This window comes from Podarcis raffonei, chromosome 5, assembly GCF_027172205.1.
Source record: "Podarcis raffonei isolate rPodRaf1 chromosome 5, rPodRaf1.pri, whole genome shotgun sequence".
NCBI lineage: Eukaryota > Metazoa > Chordata > Lepidosauria > Squamata > Lacertidae > Podarcis > Podarcis raffonei.
The window spans coordinates 65,103,164-65,122,618 of NC_070606.1; the positions used below are offsets into that span (position 1 = coordinate 65,103,164).

General features: G+C 41.9%; 1 protein-coding gene across 9 annotated transcripts in view; it reads right to left on the reverse strand.

The window, feature by feature from the left end:
• EPHB1 (EPH receptor B1) overlaps positions 1–19,455 on the reverse strand; it is a 331,437-nt gene that overhangs the window by 82,556 nt on the left and 229,426 nt on the right. For all 9 annotated transcript variants that reach the window (XR_008330673.1, XR_008330672.1, XR_008330669.1 and 6 more), the window contains exon 4: positions 6,171–6,326. Coding sequence is in view for 3 of the 9 variants with exons in the window: in XM_053389846.1 (XP_053245821.1) it covers positions 6,171–6,326 (156 nt within the window). In the remaining 6 variants the exon portion in view is untranslated. The remainder of the gene's footprint in view (positions 1–6,170; positions 6,327–19,455) is intronic.

Here is a 19,455-nt window from a genome sequence, read left to right on the forward strand (position 1 = left end):
CAACTTTGACAAGGGGTGGGGCAACCCACTTGTCAATCACATGACATCATTATCACATGACACAATGGACAGGTAGGTTTTCCCAGACAACTGTCAAAACCCCAACATGGGATGTGGAATGGGGAGGTGTGGGAAAGGGCTTTTCAATCCTCCCTGCATTTCTCCTTCACATCATGACCTCAGAGGTACGAAAGAGAAGAGCAGGGAAGATCACAAAGTGCTTTCCAAGTCTCCCATGTTGGAGCCAGAAAGGAGCTCTGTGGGACAGTTCCAAAGATCAGCACCCTCCTTGAGCAAGGGGTGTTCCCACCTCCTGCCAGCTGGTTGGAGGTTTGGGTCGTGCCTTGCTCCAGGAAAAGAAGAATCAGGAGCCCAGCTTTAGTTGTTGTTGTTTTTTGCAGCTTCGCTCTTACTGGCTGTACACAGCTGACATCATATATGACATCAGGTGCAGGGTGGGTGAACATGGCATCCCCTGGTGACCTCACTGGGGTGGCCTGGCAAGCTAAGTTTCACCTTCAGGTCGGAGGTTTTCCATCCTGAGCTATAAAATATGCATGAAGAAACCAGTGGTTGCTGCTTCACATACGACAAAGGTAAAGGCATTACATAGAAAAGAGCAACAGCAGACAATGCCTGTTTGGGGGTCATCATGCTAAGATGAGGTGAGGTACCATGAATAGAATTTTTCCAGATGTTCTAAGTATAGATAATTTGGTAAGAATCATGCTCCCCTTTGCATTGAGATGTATTGTACATCTATTTAAATTAAAGCCATTAGTTTTTTTAAAAAAAACAACAATTGCACCTATACATATAAATAAGCAGATGAAAAAGTAATGCAAATCTGTGTCTCCTTTCACTCTCTTTTTGAGAATACATTCCCCCTTTTTCATTTCTCCGTAAATGGCCACACCAGCCTCACATAAAAGTCTTCCCCATCATCTGCTTCTGAATCGCTTTACTTGCCTTCAGCCTTCACTTTGGCCTTAAGTCATCAGTTTGTAAGTTTGTCTCTTCCACCCCCACCCCCCGCCTGAGGCATTTGCCCATCCCTTGGGGCTGGCAGTTAAAAATGAGACAGATGGGGAAATGTCCACAGGATTGGACTCATGCCTGGTAAATGGAGGAAAGGAAGAGGGGGCTTAATCACTATGCTTTCTAAATCCATCTCCCTTAAACCCTTTAAACTATCTACCAAAAAGGAACAACTACATATCAATACAACCCAAAGCAAATTTCACTACTGGAATTATAAAGCCCTGGGCGGGGAAGGTGATTTATAGTGGAGTTCTTGACACTATCTATCTTGTCTGCAGCAGTCATGCCTGGAACCACAGAAAAAGTAACAAATACATCTGATTTTACCAGAGGGATCTTGCAGCAGACTATCATCATCCCCACCCCCCAATCTCCTGTTCTTTGTCAACTCTTGATTTACTGGTGGAATGCTGTCCAGCATATGTCAGCACTACAGTTAAAGCACAGCCAGGGAGGAAGAGGGCAGCCATCTCACAGTACTGCTGGAACCCTTTGGAGAAGCATTTTACCATATTTAACCCAGGTGGAATCATGTCCTTGAAGCATGTTAAGACTCAGCCCCAGGATCTGTTTTCAATCCCATGTCTCAGCTCTGAAACATTTGAAGTTACATTTAAAATGCATCAGAGCAGAGGCATAAAGCATTACACAGGAAGCAAAGCCTACTCCAAACACTCACCCCTCCCCACCTCTCTCTCTCTCTCTCTCTCTCTCTCTCTCTCTCTCTCACACACACACACACACACACACACACACACACACACACACTTGAGATAAGCAGAATTGGTTCCCAGATCAGACACTGAAGCTTTCAGGCACATTTTAACCCTGCAACTTTTAAGATATCAATGCATCACTTGCATTACTCTGGTGGATCAAATGGATGAGACCACAAGTGGGTCCATGAGTCAAGAAGGCAGTTTCTGTGTGTGCTGTAGAGGGAAATAAGGGGCAGGTGGGGCTCATTAACCTAGGAGAAGGAAAACTGATCTTAAACCTCCACTGCTTTGTGGCTATACTCATTGACAAGAAAGGCTTCAGTAGCAAAGCTCTATCCACTGCCTTGCAGGACATCTTCGGGAGAGGCCAAGGAGTAAACCTGACACAAATCTGGAGCGGAGTCCCTAAGATTGTTGGCTGGCACCTTGTATGCCTCCTTCCAACAACTCCTTCAGCCAAGTTGGTGCCAAATGTACTGTTTTGCTTTCCTTTGGGGGGGGGTCTTGTCATCTGGGCAGCCCAGGATTCTCCAAGCTTGCACCCTGAAGAGGTCACTTTGGTGCTGCCAGTACAGCAAAAACAACACAGGAGGCAGCACTTACAAGTTATAAGCTCAACCTGACTAGTATAAGATACAAGCGCTACAGGTTGGCTTCTTTAGTGGGAGAGATTGATGTTTCTCACTGGTCAGCTACTATCCCATGTCAAAAAAATGCTGTCCACATGCTTCAATGGGTACTTGGAGCTCAGAGTATCACTCAATAAGCATACTGAACCACTGTTCCAGGCAACAAAGAAAAGAAACAAACCCGATTGTGTTGTGCAAGCTGGAATGTCAGGACCATGTGTCCTGGCTTGTCCACTGGCCTGTTTCAGGTCAATAACTCATGGAAGACAGTTATCATTGACCATGAGCTGAAAACGCTCAACACTGACATTGCCACTTACAGGAGGCCACACTCAGTTTGAATGCAGCCTCTGAGAGAAGAACTACACCATTGATTGGCAAGGAGGGCACCCAGAAGAACCACATATTCATGGCATAGGTTTCACAGTGAGGCACTCCTGTCTGCAACAGAACTGCCATCCAAGGGCTCAGAATGCTTATTTCTCTCTGTCTCTCTTTTTAAAAAATTTTTGTTAAAGTTTTTTATTTATACAACAAGAAAAAAAACACACACAAATACCAAATTACACACAAATTACAAAAATAACCATAGGCACATAATTTTCTTAGCAAACAATAAAACATCTATTGGTCTTAACACTAAAGACCCAACCTCCCGTCTATTCCATATTTCAAATTCATATTACTTTTTGCCAGTATACACTTTTATCATAATTAAACTTATTCTCAATAAATCTAATTTCTTATATCTACCTTGCGAGTATTACTGAAGTTCCTCGAATGCTGCAACAGAATTTAAACTACTATATTTATTTTTCAGATAATCTTTGAAAACCTCCCATTTAGAACCAAATTCCTGTTTTGATTTATTCTTTATTTTTTCTGATAAACCATCTAATTCGGCATATTCTGTCAGCTTTTGGATCCAATCTTGTATAGAGGGGATTTCATTACTCTTCCATTTTGGTGCGATCAAAACTCTTGCTGCCGCCGTCGCATATAAAAAGATACCCTTCCTCTTTTGTGGAATATCCAAATCTGTTATTCCCAGGAGGTAGGCCTCTGGTTTTTTATTGAAAGAGGTCTTTAGCATTTTTAGCAGTTCTACATGGATACTCTCCCAGAATACCTGTATTTTCCTACATATCCACCACATATGGTAGAATGTTCCTGATTCACCGCATCTCCAACAATTACTTGACACATTTTTATACATTTTTGAAAGTTTCCATGGTGTTAGATACCATCGATGTTGCATTTTTTGAAAGTTCTCTCTAATCGTGTAACAATTTGTGAATTTCCAATTGATCTTCCATAAATTTTCCCATTGAGCCATGGTTATTGAATGGCCAAAATCCTGGGACCACCTCACCATTGCCACTGTTACCTCCTCCTCCTTGACTGTTATTTCTCTCTGTCTCTCAACCACCTTCGGTCAGGTTAGCATCTTGAGTGCTTACGCTCCCTCTGTGTGCTTGAATATACAGATCATGGACCAGTTCTATGAGGAACTAGACCAGGTTGTCAGGAGGGTCCCAGCCCATGGACACCTATTCCTGCTGGGAGATTTCAGTGCCAGAGTTGGGGGTGATCATCACACATAGACAACTGCATAGGTCAACTGCATAGGTATTGGCAGCATGAACAAAGGCAGATAAAGGCTGCTTGAGCTATGTTCAGACCATAGCCTGAACATGTTCTTGAACATGTTCTTCTCTGCCAAGGCAAAATGGTAAGTGTCATGGAGATATCAAAGGCCATTGGCAGCAGAGGGACTTGTTTGTCACCAGGTGATTGGCACTCAACTCTCTTTTTTGCACAGGGAGCGACAACAGTGCCAACTGTGGTATGGATCCTTGGCTGGTGGTGAGCAAGATCTCCTTCTCCAGCCAAAGAGGACCTATAGCAAAAAGGAGAAAGTGTGTCCTTGAATCAACCCTGTCAGAACAGTCTCACCTGAACTTTGTGAAGGTTTCTCTGATTCTGTCAAAGAAGCAATACTGAACTGCTCTATAGACAGCATCAAAGTAAGGTGGAACCACATCGAAGAAGCAACCTACAACAAAGCTTTGTCCTCTTTTGGCAAAAGAAAGCAGCAGATCCCTGGCTGATTTGAGGTCAGTGTGTAAAATAGCTTCTACTGAAATACTGCTTCTTAGTAACTGTCTTGTGAAATGTGCAACAGTTAAAATGGCAATTGTTCACATTGTGGCACCAATCATAAATATGCATTAAAGCTCAACTTAGCAGGAAATGTGCGGGAAAGGGAGAGGCATGTTTCTGTTACACCAGGGAACAGCAGCACCCACAGATATACAATACGAAATTTATTTACTCCTATGACATGTAACAACTTGGAAATAGAACAGCTGGCACCTCAAATTAGAACATTTTAAAATTAAGTCTTAACGAGTAGAAATAAAAATCAACAAATTGACTTTTTTATACAGTACTCCTCTGGTGAGACATACTGTAAATCAGCTATATAACAAGAGGCAATAAAAACAGATTTATTTACTACTACACTCGCTGCTACCAGGAATCAGGCACAATATGAAAATTAATCTCTTATTCCAGACACACATTAGACATCTCACAAGCATGCATGCATAGTTACCTACAGAAGAATAACTGCAGAAAGCAGTATGCTAACACAGGCCTCCTATACAGGCAAGTTGCACTGGAAGTTAGAAGGATAAAAGCCAACTTCTTTCCTTGGAGCCACACAGGGTAGCCCTATTTCTCTCAAACCAATTGTTTTTTCACAAAAACCACAAATTACTTATTTACCTTCACTTCTCCCCACAGAATTATACGGCTGAAAGAGGCTGAAGATCACAGGGTCCAACCTTTCTCCCAATGCAGGATCTTTCACAGATCAGCTCCTTCCCCCACAGTGAACCCACATAATCCAACACAGAATAATGCATTTCCTGTATCCTATTACTTCACCCCATATTTCTGGCAAGGATCCTGGCATGTGAATACTGAAGGTATACTGTCACTCTTCTTAACTTGGAATTCAAGCAGAGCTGGGTTTTGTACTATTGTAGCTACTATATTGTATCCATATCCCAGCTCCTGATGCATTCATGTGAAAATACAACCACATATGGAAATAAATCTGTCCTGGGATCCATTTTGTGTCACACATTAGTGGTGGTCAGACAGAGGACTTGAAGTCTCCAACTCCTCCTCTGTCATACAAATGTATCTCTGGCTGTCATCAGCATTAAGAGTTAATGTCTTCCATCTGTGCCCTAAATTATGAGTAGGATAATTTGTCTTAAGGGTTGTGTTTTCACATCCTTTCCTTTGGGTTAATGATACTTACAGTAAATGGCTTAGCTGGTGGGGTTTTGTTTCATTTTTTGTTCTGTTTTGCCTCAGTATGTTCACTTTGCTGATTTTTTTCTTTTTTCTTTCTGAAGTATGTTGAAAAATGATTATTCTGAATGAGGCCTGCCTTTGTATGTGCTATAAAGAGTACCTAGCTCATGTGCTGATCTGAAGACTGAGGATTAACAGTGCTGAGACATTTCCATGCCAACAGAAAGGGATACTGCCATAAGGGATAGTGTCGTATCATTTCAAGACAATTCCAGAACATTGTCCACCAGGCCCACAGAGCATGAGAGGCAATGGAACCACTGAGGTATCATGACACACCGATGCAACTCTGAATACTCACTCTAAATCGTTATCAGCTACCTTCATAGAACACATTATCCATGTGAGTTTTGAGGCCTATGCGTTTTCAGTAGAAAATGTTGTTACTTACTGGTACAAGGAACCTCTGATGGATCAAAGTCAGCACGGTAGTAACCATTGCGACAAGTGCAAATGTGGGCAGCCTCTGATGTGGAGCGGCTGTTGGAGGGGCACTGTGTGCAGGTCCCGGCACCCTGGTTTGCTTTGAACATCCCTGCTGTGCAAGCTGGAATAAACAAGGGCAGAGAAAGAATCAAGAAGGTGTCAAATTCTCATCAAAATACATGTATCAGACAGGAACTGAATTAATCTAATTTTGTTGCAGTTCCCAAGACAGTTTCCAAAATATGACATGAACATCATCAATAGAAACAAAGAATTTAACATCCTTGTACAGAAGGGTCCTGGTTTGACTGACAAATGTCCTGCGAACTTTTGCTATTGGGTGGGGTGTAAATATATATCTATTAAACAAAAGCCAAAGTCTAGAAAGCCAGAGAACATCTAAGGATGAATGATTATTTTTTGCAGAGTTTGTGGCAATGTAAGATGGCTGTGCAAGTGAGTACAGTGGTACTTCAGGTTACATACGCTTCAGGTTACATACGCTTCAGGTTACAGACTCAGCTAACCCAGGAACAGTGCTTCAGGTTAAGAACTTTGCTTCAGGATGAGAACAGAAATCAGGCTCCGGTGGCGCGGCAGCAGCAAGAGACCCCATTAGCTAAAGTGGTACCTCAGGTTAAGAACAGTTTCAGGTTAAATACGGACCTCCGGAACGAATTAAGTACTTAACCTGAGGTACCACTGTACAGCCCTGCTGCAATTCACCAGTGGTCTGAATTGGCTCATGGCAGAACAAGATGGCAAACTACTCCTGCCTGCTCGGGATTTAGGGCGCTGCAGGCAGCTCCCCCACACAGAAGAGAGATGGATAAAAAGCCACATATAAGTATGCTGTCTACTGTGGAGTGACTCTGATTCTCTTTAATGTTAAAGGCCCCTTTCTGTAATACAGTGGTACCATGGCTCAAACTTAATCCATTCCAGGAGTCCGTTCGACTCCTGAAACCATTCAGAAACCAAGGTGCTGATTCCAATTGGCTGCAGGAAGTGGAAGCCACAGAAGCCGTGTTGGACATTTAGCTTCCAAAAAAGGTTCGCAAACTGGAACACTCACTTCTGGGTTTGCAGTGTTCGGGAGCCGATTTGTTCAGGAGCCAAGCCATTCAACTACCTAAGTACTACTGTAATGTGCCATTGAAAATAATTTGGGCAGGGATGGCCTTCTTAGTACTCTTCCAAACTTATAATATTGAAACGAGTTATCTGATCAGCTTATTGGTACAAAGTGTAATTCTTTAAGTATTGCTCCAGCACAACTCCCATTTATTTTTATTACTGAAGTATTCTGCAAACTACATACCTTGTTTTAAAAGAGACCCAATTAATAAGGGGTTTGCAGAATTGTTCTTCAAGGGGGAAAAAATCTAAATATGATTCATTATTCCTGTTCTGATGTCTTACATGAGCCATCATTCACGATGCCCTCCGACAAATCGGGGCGCGGATACAAAAATGAAAAAAAATAAAAGCAATCTATGTCTCTTTGTTACATCTTTCTTTAAATTTTAGGCTGCAAAACTATGCACATTTACCTGGGAATAAGCCACAGGGAATAAGCCACAGGCCTTATTTCTGAGTAGACATGCATAGGATCACACTATTAAATGTATTGAATTCAGGCTGCCATACCTATGCAAGATTGTTGCTACCAGCCCTAAGCCATCAGAACAAGAGGATATTTAATACATGGAAATATATATTTAAATAGCACATTGCATCAGAGTTTCATCCTATGACATTTGGTCAGTTTTGCAAAGTATTATTAACCATCACAATTCCAGTAGCCTGGCATATCAACTGATATTCTCAGACGAGTCCTTGACCACACTATAAACACCATTGCTCTTTTCAGTCTAATTGGCAGCTTTGGCACAGAAGATTTTTGCAGGCAAAAATTTAACAAAGCCACTGGGATTTAATGTTCAGAAAAGTTAGTTTCTAACACTAAGATGCTAATGTACAATGATACAGAGTGAGCAGAGGCCGCCAGGATATTTGTCTTAATGAGACGGGTGAGCTAAAATGGGCTGTTGACATGAGTCCAGTGTGAAATCTTTGCATAATAGCTAGTTGTTGATGCAGAAGGATAAGGGTGGGAAGTTTAGAAGCTAAAATAAATTTATAAAGCAAAAACAAAGTTAAGAAGCATTAGCTTGACATGGAATTGTCTCATCTAATCATAATGATGGATGATGCACCATTAAGGACAGAAAATCATACCGCTTACTCTCACTTACACAATTCTCTCCACTCCGATTGGCTGTGGGTGTCTGATTTGCATAATCACTGAATGGTAATATGCCTTTTCAGGCAAAATATCCAAGCCGTGTGACAGCAACTAAGATTACGAGATTTCCCATCCCCTTGTCATGACAGGTAGGTACAGACTCAGGAATGGGGTGGTGGGGAGGGGAGAGAAAGGAAGCAAGAGACTGTCTGGAGGAATGCTGCTCAAATTCAGCCTACAGCTTTTCAAAGAACTCACTTGAGATTGCTTTTTAATACTTGTTCATACTTCATTTACAATGCCTGCACACTCACAACAACAACAATCTGAAGGGTCTTTTGATTATCTCCCTCAAACTATACCCAGTGCTAATGTGTTTCTAGGCCATCACCTCAGAGCTTATTCAACCAGAAGCTAGCAATTAATTCATAAATAGGAAGCCCTCTCCAACTAGAGCAATAATAATGTTTTTATCCTTGCTGGTGTGATGATTCATTAATCAACTGGCTCTCCGTGACTTGTGATCCTCTATGCAAAACATTAGTGGACTGACAGCCTGCTCGTTGCTCCAACATATAACAGAAGATGTACAGCCCAAAGGTGAGTTAGTTCTAGTCTTCCATGAATCAGATACTATGTGAATGAAAAATGGATGAAGGGTGCTCCAGGATAGATGCCAGGGTTATATTTTTAACTACATGTGTAGCTCAGTAGGAGAGAAAATAAGGGGGATCACGCTGAGCTAGTAAGAAGAACAGAGAAAGAAATGCACTGAAGCATTATGCAAACTGAAGGGGGGAGTTTCTGTTTGCTTTAACAATGAACTTGGTGCTTTTAACAGAATGCAACTGAGAAAGAGGAAAAGGAAAACCAGTTATTATCAATAGATTGTTCTTCAAATCCTTGCCAGCGGAACTCCAAGACGACCAATGGTTCAAGAGTGGCAACAGAAAGTCATACTAATTAAGACAGCCCTTAGGTCACAGAGGAAGAAATTATGCCTGGTGGCTTCAGCTGTTTCTTAACACACTTTTGACCTCTCGGTTATTGGATGAACAACAAATCATAGAAATGGTTGCAAATCCAGCAGCAGCAGCACACTGAAAGCATGGTCAGTCAGAAATATGCAACTGGTTGCTCTCGTGGACTGGTTGGACACAGATGATTGGTGGGAGGAACCAAGGGATGAAAGCTCAGAGCCTGGTGTGTGGAGGTGGAACAACGATGAGTGACCACATGGAGAAGAGGGAGAAGTCTGGGAAGAGGAGATGTTGGAAGGTGAAGAGTTAACAGGGCTTAGTGAGCTGGGAGAGTCTGTGGCAGACAGAAGTCCAGAATCAAGAGTCAGAAGGGGCCAAGAAGCAGAGATGAGTCAGGCTGGTGAAGAGTCACAGGTATCTTCCCCTCTTGCTGTGTCAAGCTCCCCTCCCTGCTTGTCTCCCAGAACCAGAAGAGGCATGAAAGAGTGAAGGAGCAATTGGTGATGCACAGAATCAGCCTCTGCTTGAGGAAACACCTGGTGAAGAGGGGACTTTGGGCAGTTGTGGGAAGCCAGGGACCTTCAGTCTTAGCAGCTGCTTCATGGGGGCAAGACCTATTGGAGATGAATTGATGTGTTCATTACACCTGACACTCCTGTGCATAACATGTTTTAATAAAGAGTCATCTCCATAGTGTGATTTACTGCTGGTTTGCTCCTGACAGTTGCTTAGAGGACTTCAGAGAACAGTATCTCAACAATTAAGTATTCTTCATATCTTTTTTTCCCTCCCACCTCTGCCCCTATCTATCCCATCTCAACTTACTTTGCAAACCCAAATGCTACCCATCTTCCACTTCATGGGTGGGCACATGGAATCCCATATGTGCAACTGTGTGCATGTAGTCCAATACTATGCAGAAGGATCTATAGAATGGGTGGGAATGATTCATCATTGGAAGTGCTCCCCCTCTTCCCCTCACCTCAATTTAATTGCCCAGCTCTAGTTTTACCCATGGACCCAAGCATAAGGGGAGGGGGAGAGGAAGAAGACTGCGTAGGGGCAGCCCCCATTCCAGGGCAGGGGTTAGCAATGCATGATAACACTGGGTGGTCGTGCGCAAGTCATTATGTCTCAGACTCATCATAGACACTCACACATGTGAACATTATCAGCTGGGGAGAATAATATTTGCCTATACTAATGGAAGGTCTGGTTCAGAGGAAGGTGAAGGAGTTGCTCTAAGTAGGCAAGGACTCTTGGGCTGGGAAGGTAGGGGAGACAGGAAAACAAACTAGAAACTGTATGTAGCATAGTCTAGGCTTTTCTATGAAAAAAGTGAAAAGCAATCTATGTCTCACCACAAGAAATGGGCAGCAGAGAGGCTACAGCAGAGATCCTCAAAGTGATTAGGCCTTGCAAGACTGGAGATCATGGTTAAATTCAAAGACATATGGGATTTGTTTCTGGAGTAACATATGGTGCCCTCCAGGTCATTAGAGTAATATTTCTCATGTGAATATATGCAGGGGTAAGGTGGTCATGATATAGATTATTTAGTATTCCACAATTTAATAGATTCATCCATCCATTCTTTTTTAAAAAAAATTTTGTCCTTTCATTTCCCCTTTGTAGTATCTAATACTGCCTGAACGTTGGGGAGAAGGGTAGGTCAGTTAACAAAGGTATCATGTTTCCTGCATCTGATTTTATCATTATATTGATTAAAGTCATGGTAAAATAAGATGCAAGACACGTGCACTATGTATGTGTTATATTGTTTTCTGTTTACTATTTAAGATTGGACTTAATGACAACTAAAATTGTGGGTAAGCAGCAATGAAGGAGCGAAGGGGTCCCCATGGAATGGTCTATTTTAATGAAACAAAAAGCTCATTGATAAAATGTTAACAACAACAAACATGAAAAGCAGACTTTGGAGAATTTTGAGCAAAGGAATGGCTGGAGGGAAGGGGAGGCATCTCACCCACTTCCCACTGGCTGTTTTCCTATTTAAAATCCCATTTTTCCCAGGGGCTTTGTTTGTTTCATGTATTGCAAGCAAAGCACAGACCCAAACTAAGCCACTTCATCTCCAAGTTGCCAGCTGAGTTCTCCCTTATTCCCACTCTTCGGCTGCTATTGGAGGGTACGTCTATAGGCAGGAAGTGTGAGGCAGGAAGCTTACAGGAGGTAATCAATATTCTGGGTCAGGGAAGCCAACAAGGTGGCCTCCTGATGTTGATTGACTACAATTCCATCATCCTTAGCCAGTGACCATGCTGAATAGGGCTGATGGGCATTGGAGTCCAACAACACTCGAGGGCGGCACAACATTGACTACCCTTAGGCTGGGTGCTGATAGCTAGGTATGGAGGATTTGTCCTAGAGGCCAAGGATTTACCTCTCTCTGCCCCAACACATTATGGTGCACTGTGCAAAATTTGAGAACCTGAGAGTCCTTTATTCAACTGTAAAATAGGCATTATCCTCGCCCTATAATGTGTCTGGGAGAGGGAGCAGGGAGATGAGTCACTGATGCAATTGCTTGCCTAAGACCACCCTGTATGTCCATACCAGAGACCTGAACCAGAGGTTTCCCAGTGCATAGTTATGTTTTAAATCGTTGTGTTTTGCCAGCTTGCTTCTTTTTCTTCATTTTACTTTTGTCCTGAGCAGCCCAAGAGTGGAGAAACAGCATATACAGAGAGCCAGGAAATTATGGCAGGCTGACATTAAAGGAGCAGAACCTTGGAATGGTGACACTAACACTGAATTCCCTGGGGAATTCATTGCTAGCCCTGCACAAATCAATCCCTCCTTAGAAAAGCGGGTGTTTTGTTGTATGGATTTACCGGGCCTAAAAAGGAAGCATAGGGATAGGGACCTTGGTGGGATCTGCACAAGGACCCCAGGTGTCCATTGAAAAAGTATAGCCACAAACAGTTTATCTCTTTGGTAAGCACATGTGAAGATGGAGAATTCTGAGGATGAACCACAGCAACTATGGACCATGCATAGATGCAAAGGGAATGAGGACTGTTAGCAATGGAGGAGGGATTATATTCCATGAAATAAGAACCATAGTTTATATGTGATGGGCTATTATTTGACAGCCTGAAGATTTTGACGATTAAAATTTCTAAAGTTATAAGGTCAGAGTAATCCTATAGTTGTGGTATTGGGCAATATTCCATGGTGGAGCTACTTCTGCTTTCCATGCCCTGCTAGATCCAGAGCTAGCATAGTTGAGGCCTCCTTTGTGTGTGTGGGGGGGGGAATCCTGTGAATCCTCTTAAGCACTTCATTCCCACCACCACCAGCAGCTACTATAAAAAGAGATGAAAATAAAGGGGTGGTTATTTTTAAGATACATTTGGGCAACAGGAATTTATAAACAAGATTATGTTATAGAAATACAATCGTCCCACAGTACAAATATATAACTTTAAAAGATGCAAACAAAAATAATTCTAAATACATAAGAAAAATATGAAATCAATGCAAATAAAATGTTTGCATTTCATTGTTTAAAATCAAAAGAATGCCATGTTTCAAGATGTTGTACTTAACACACAGTAAGAACACAAAAGGATGCTATCTAACGGAAAAAGTAGGAGCAGAACACACACACAAAAATGCAATTTGTTTTCTACAGCCCTCCCCTTGTGATTGTAAAAGCCATCAGAACTGCTTTTTCTAGCACCCCCATTCCTTCACCCACATGGAATCCATCACCCCACAGTCACATTACTTCGTAAAGAAACATATTAAGTGTCTCATAAACAGCGCAGTGATTGAGATAATGGAAAGTGCCTCTTATCCCCTGTCTGCTGCATCAGGATATGAGACATCTCCTCACAGCCAAGGGGAGGAAATTAACAGGAGCAAGCTGGAGCAACCACTTTGATGCAATTTCCTTGGGAGATAGCGGTCCATCTAATCTTTATTGAAGTCCTTTAACCTCTAATTCAAAACACACACAGGTCTCTTGCTCTCCCAGTTTCTTCAGATAGCAAAAGGACACAAAATACCTGTCCTGAGATGTGTACAAAAAAGAACCCCCAATGATGGGTGGATCCACTTGGTGCCCCTGAGCTCACAGAAGGGTGTTTCATTTAGTAGATAGAAGGAGATGAAAACTTTATTTTTTGCTGGTTCATCCGCCCCCTTGCAGCTCCCACTGGAGGGGGCCCCTACAAAAGAGGGTGAAATGGAGCATGGGGGACAATATCAGGCAGAAAGGGAAATTTGCAAAAATGCTCTTTCCTCCTCTTTTACTAGAGTAAGGCTAAGCCACTGTATCCATACCCACATAACTTACTGGACCAAAGAATCATTGCAACAATGTTGTTTAAAACAAAGCATTGATGGTGGTGGTGGGGCTCTAAAGTGGTTTACCAGCTTCTCACAGACCTTATTTTAATGCATTCTTGCATTCTTAATTTTTTCATAGCAGGATATTTAAGAACCAGCTACATCTTGCTAAAAAGTGTGGGAAGGGAAGAATTCCAGTGGGGTTGTTCCTCCACAAGAATGTTTGGGGTTGTATCTTTCTCTGTTATTCTCTCTAGGCCTTTTCAATTGGAACAACCTTATGATGATGGGGAAGAGGGTCTCTCTAGTTGTGGCACTTGTCTGGAGCTGTGCCTGATGCCTTTTCAGTACCAGGTGAAGACATTTTAATTAGCTGGGGCTTTTTTCATCTCTGTGATTATTCTTAATCTCTCTTCTCATTTTGTAAATGCTGCTGCTTGTATTACTTTAAATCCTTATTTGTTGTTTTACTTTCCTGCATTTTAAGGCTCCCTTGTGAACCACTCTCAGAGTCCCTTTTGGGACTGCAGAGTGATCTATCAAATATCCTAAATAAAATATAAATAAATAGATTTTGTCTATGACCTGCTCTCCCTCTCTTCTGTGTAGCCTTGCCATGAGATAATTGAAACAGACGGCAGAAAGCAGCTCAGATGGAACTTGTGGGTGTCAGAAAACATGTCCCAGATTGCTCTAACAAGGGGGAAATGGGCTAGATTTAGCAGCGTGTAGTCTCAGTATTTATACAGTGAGATAACAATCTTGGCTATTGGGTAAACGCATTTCTTCCAGGTTTCTGAAAACAGACCCATCCATTAGCCTTCCTTCACCTGAATACTATTTTGGCCACATGTGCCCTCAATATGCAGGTCATAAAAAGTGATCTAGATGCCCTTTTTGCTTGATTAGCCCAGAACCACTTTCATGATGAGAGACTGTTCAGGCACCTCCTTATCCAGGGATAAACAGTTTTCAAAGCTGAGCAGAAGGTTAAGGGGGAAAGCCATATAGAATGAAGAGTTATGATGACTGCTTGCATTCTGGTGTAGATCATATTCTTTTAAGGGGGGTGGGTTGGTCACACACCAAATCTATCTCTCGGCTATAGCTGTTTGTACTAAACAATGGGGGCATTACATATCAAGTGATCCAACTTTTTTTACCTTGTGTCATCCAATTTTCTTAATTTGTACACTTGTTGAATGATCAAAACCAAGTTTAAATCTAAAATTTTAATTGTTTATCTCATCTCGTTTGTGAATGATGAGGGTTTGAAATTTCAAAAAGTTGACCATTTTGGCCTTGCCAGACTACACAAAAACATTAAAAGCTCAGTTCAAAATTGAGATACATCAAAACTAAAAACATGTTCCAAAGCTGAGTGATAGCTTGCTATTGCATGATAGATTTAAACTTAGCTTTGATCACTCAGCAAGTGTACAAAATATTAAGAAAACTGAATGACATGAGGTAAAAAAGTTGTATCACTTGATATGGAACAACCCAATGGCTGGATAATGATGATGATGATGCACCATCGGTGTACATATTGCTTTCAACATAAGCGAAAGGACAGGTTGCCACCATGTATCCACTGAGACAGGATGTGACTAGTCTACTTCTCTCCACATTCCCGCTACATCCAAATACAGCCAACAAAATCTAACAATGACTGTTTTATAGAGGCTCCAGGTTGCTAGACGTTGCTAACCACAGCTATTTTCTGGCAAAGCACTGAAAGGACCTGCAAGAGGTTTAACAAAGCACCTAGTTTGCATAAAACTGCCATTAGTTTCCTACATTGTATCTTTTGTTAGTAATCAAGAGTCAAATACCAGCCAAAACCATTTATTCTCTTTTCCTTTCACACCCTGGATTCTTTCTTTTATGACTATTACATTTTATTTATTTTGGCTGCTACTCTAATGGCAGGAAAGGAACAGTGCAATGTAACTAATGCTACACCAACTGGCTAGGATTATAGCAGTCAATGAGAATATTCAGAGCAATCAATTCGTCACTGGTCAGACCACTCCAACCTTCACTTTTCAAACCCTAAACATCTCTAGCTACAGTTTCAGAAAGACAGAGTGTGGTAACTCATGAACTGCAGATGCTGGTGACTTATTTGTCCCTTCTATGCAATCTTAACAATTATATTATCACAGACAACAAATGACTTCTGTGTATTTTCTACTAAATACAAAATGTAGTATTCCAAAAGTCATTACGATAGACGTTGAAAAGAAACATTGTTTTTCTTAAGATGCATTGCTCAGCATATTCATCAGAGAAAAAGTCCCCACTGAATTGATTATGAATTACCGGGTAGTTCTCAGTAAATATGCTTAGCACCACACTCCACATGATTCTCCAAAGAGGTGATGGGACCAGCAGCTCAGTCCACCTCTTTGCACCCTTTAAATTGCTTACCCCTCACCAATTCCCAACAGATGTTAAAATGTGTTCCAAACAAACCATTCTCACCTCAAAAAGCAGGGACATCCGTGGGCAATTTAATTACTGTGGTGCCTCGGGTTACATACACTTCAGGTTACAGACTCCGCTAACCCAGAAATAGTGCTTCAGGTTAAGAACTTTGCTTCAGGATAAGAACAGAAATTGGGCTCCAGCAGCGCGGCGGTAGCGGGAGGCCCCATTAGCTAAAGTGGTGCTTCAGGTTAAGAAGAGTTTCAGGTTAAGTACGGACCTCCGGAATGAATTAAGTACTTAACCTGAGGTACCACTGTACCTATATTTCTTATTTCTAATTAAACCAACTTTCCCCCCTATACCTAAGCCCACAGTAGCCCCTTGAAGATGTCCAATAGGGGTGAAATGAGCACGTGGGGGGAGAGCACAGGGGTGGAAGTCTGCAACTATTAACTTTCATGAGAAAATGGGTAAATAACAGATAATGAAGTTACTAAAATAAATGCTCCAGAGTAGGCCCACTGAAATTAATGGGTTTACCTTGAACAAATGTTAGTTGAACACAACACAAAGGCTTGAATTCTGAGAACGGTGAAGATCCTTTCCAAAGTTATTCCTCTACAGAATGCATGGAGGAATAACTTCTGAAAGTGGCTTGATGGGAAGCAAACTTGCAGAAGACTTTCACATCCTTTACTCCCTTTGCAGGCCCCTGCAGAGCCACTCTGAAAAGCTGGAAAGCCCTCCTAAGCAGCACAATCTGAGGTACAGAGCCCAGCAGGAGATGGACCATCCTAAATTGGGCAGAATCGCTTTATGTGAGCTGCTTTCTGCTTGCTCAAGGTGCCTACCCAGTTTGGGGCAATTCCTTCTTCAGGAGTGTTGACTGACACACCAAATAAACTCTCCAGGGGCTGAAGAGGGGAGCAGATGATGAGAAGAAATCCTGTGATTTGTTTCTCAAAATCAAAGTCCACATACATGCTGCAGTTTGTGTGCTAGTTTGTAAAGAAGCAAAAACAACAACCCAGCTATGATTCTCTCTTCTTTGCACAGTACTCAAAATAGTCAAAACACATGTGAAGTTAAGTTGGCTAGGGGAAGAGAGGGAGAGGGAGAGAGGTCTAGATTTGGATGACAAACACTGAAGGAAGAGACAAGATGGGGAAGGACAGCACGGGTACAGTGGGCCACCCGTCTCTGCCATATGGACCACTTGGTAGCTCAGCTAATGGGTCACACTTGTTTATTTTAATGACAATTAATCTGAATGATTCTTGTCAAAATAAAGGAACAAAGTGCATTTTGTACTACACTGTGCATGATTTTCTGTTACTACTTAACTTGGTAATTTGCAAATTTCTGTAATCTGCAATGTGTCTCTTAGTTATTATTACAAATTAGTATCTCTCTTCAATAATTACAGTCTGTCTGCCTACATCCCCCAACAGTTTCAGCTGAGTACATCATCTTTCACTTCCTGTCCTAAATTGTTTGATGCTGTTGCTGAAGGCTGTCAAAGACCTTAGATTCAGCTTCTATTATGCCAAAGGTAATACAGTATTTCTGTTCTATTGGAAGGCATAAGGTGGTAAACTCCCTAGGTGTTGTTCGTTCCTTTTCATGAAGAAAAGTGCCCTTCTGCCAGTTACCAGGCCATGTGAGAGTGCTGTGAAACCTGTCAGGAAGGTGCTCCTAAGAGAGGAAAAGAAAATTGGGGAAAGCTACAAGAATTATATTATTCCAACCTAAACCTCTTGCCAATTGCTGCGCAAAATATTATACGGAATGTAAGCGTTCTGCTCCTCTCTAGAAATAATATAAACTACAGTACATGGAAAAGCAAGAAATGGAAGAGGGGCAAGGCATAGACTCAATAATATTGGGGATCTGGTTGGGAACAATAATGGCAAAGAGAATCAGTAAGAAAATTGACATTATTATTTATATAGCACATGACGTTTCACAGGATACAATCCCCAAGGAGCTTACAATCTAAAATCTGACATGAGGCAAACAATGGGGAAAGAAAATATGCAGGTTTTCTCTGCACAGATGCCTCTAGGTACTAATGTCTGTGGATTTTAGCATCTGCTACTGTCTAGTGGCTACAGCCACCAAAGCAGAAAAGTGGCAGCTCAATATCAGCTACAAAGCTTACTGGGTAATTATTACGAAGCCTACAGTAAGCCTACCTCACAGAATTGTTGTGATAATAAATGGGGACCATGTAAACCACTAAGAACAACTCTGAATGAAGAGCAAGGTAGTAAAATGCAACAAATTAATACCTGTCTCAAATAGCACCTAAAGAAGAATTTAGTCACAATTCCAGACATTGCCTTTTGGGGACTGAATTAAAATTATCTGGCTGGTTCATTATAGTCTCATACGATATGACTCTTGTCTGATGCATCCTCCTCTTTCCACACACCCCCCATCTCATTCTACACAAGGGTAAAAACACAGTTTTTGGAACGTGTCCTCAAATGCAAGAATGTAACCCAAGCCTGACAGTATAGAATTCAGTTGTGGCTGAACATTCTCCCACCATTATGTCAATTAATAGTTATTTTGCTGAAGACACCACTCTTTCCACTTGTGTCAAAGGGACTTGTGCAGAAGGCCATTCTGAGTGGATTGTGGCCTAAAGTACAGTGGTGCCTCGGGTTAAGTACTTAATTCGTTCCAGAGGTCCGTTCTTAACCTGAAACTGTTCTTAACCTGAAGCACCACTTTAGCTAATGGGGCCTCCCGCTGCCGCCACACCGCCGGAGCACGATTTCTGTTCTCATCCTGAAGCAAAGTTCTTAACCCGAGGTACTATTTCTGGGTTAGCGGAGTCTGTAACCTGAAGCGTATGTAACCTGAAGCGTATGTAACCCGAGGTACCACTGTAGTATCAGAGAGGCACTTACACTCCACTCACAATGCAAGGCTGTTTTGAGCAAAATGCAACCTCCTTTCCAGAATTCCAGGAAGTGTCCTAGGCATTCTGTTTGTGCCATTCCTTCAGAACTGGGAATGTGATAAATGGCTTTCTTTATAAGTAGGCTTTCATATAATAATCTCAGAGAAGAGAATTATGCAGGAAACGCAGCAAAATCATAAACCTGACTAGTGACAAACAGCTCACTAGAAGAGAGGAAAAGTTCCTACTTCATAGTGAGTTCCAGTTCCTGCCAACAGGTAGACATAATACATGGTTCCTGGCCTTCACTTAGCCCAGTCTGTCTCCACCACACCACCACCTTGTTCACATTCAGTGTCTC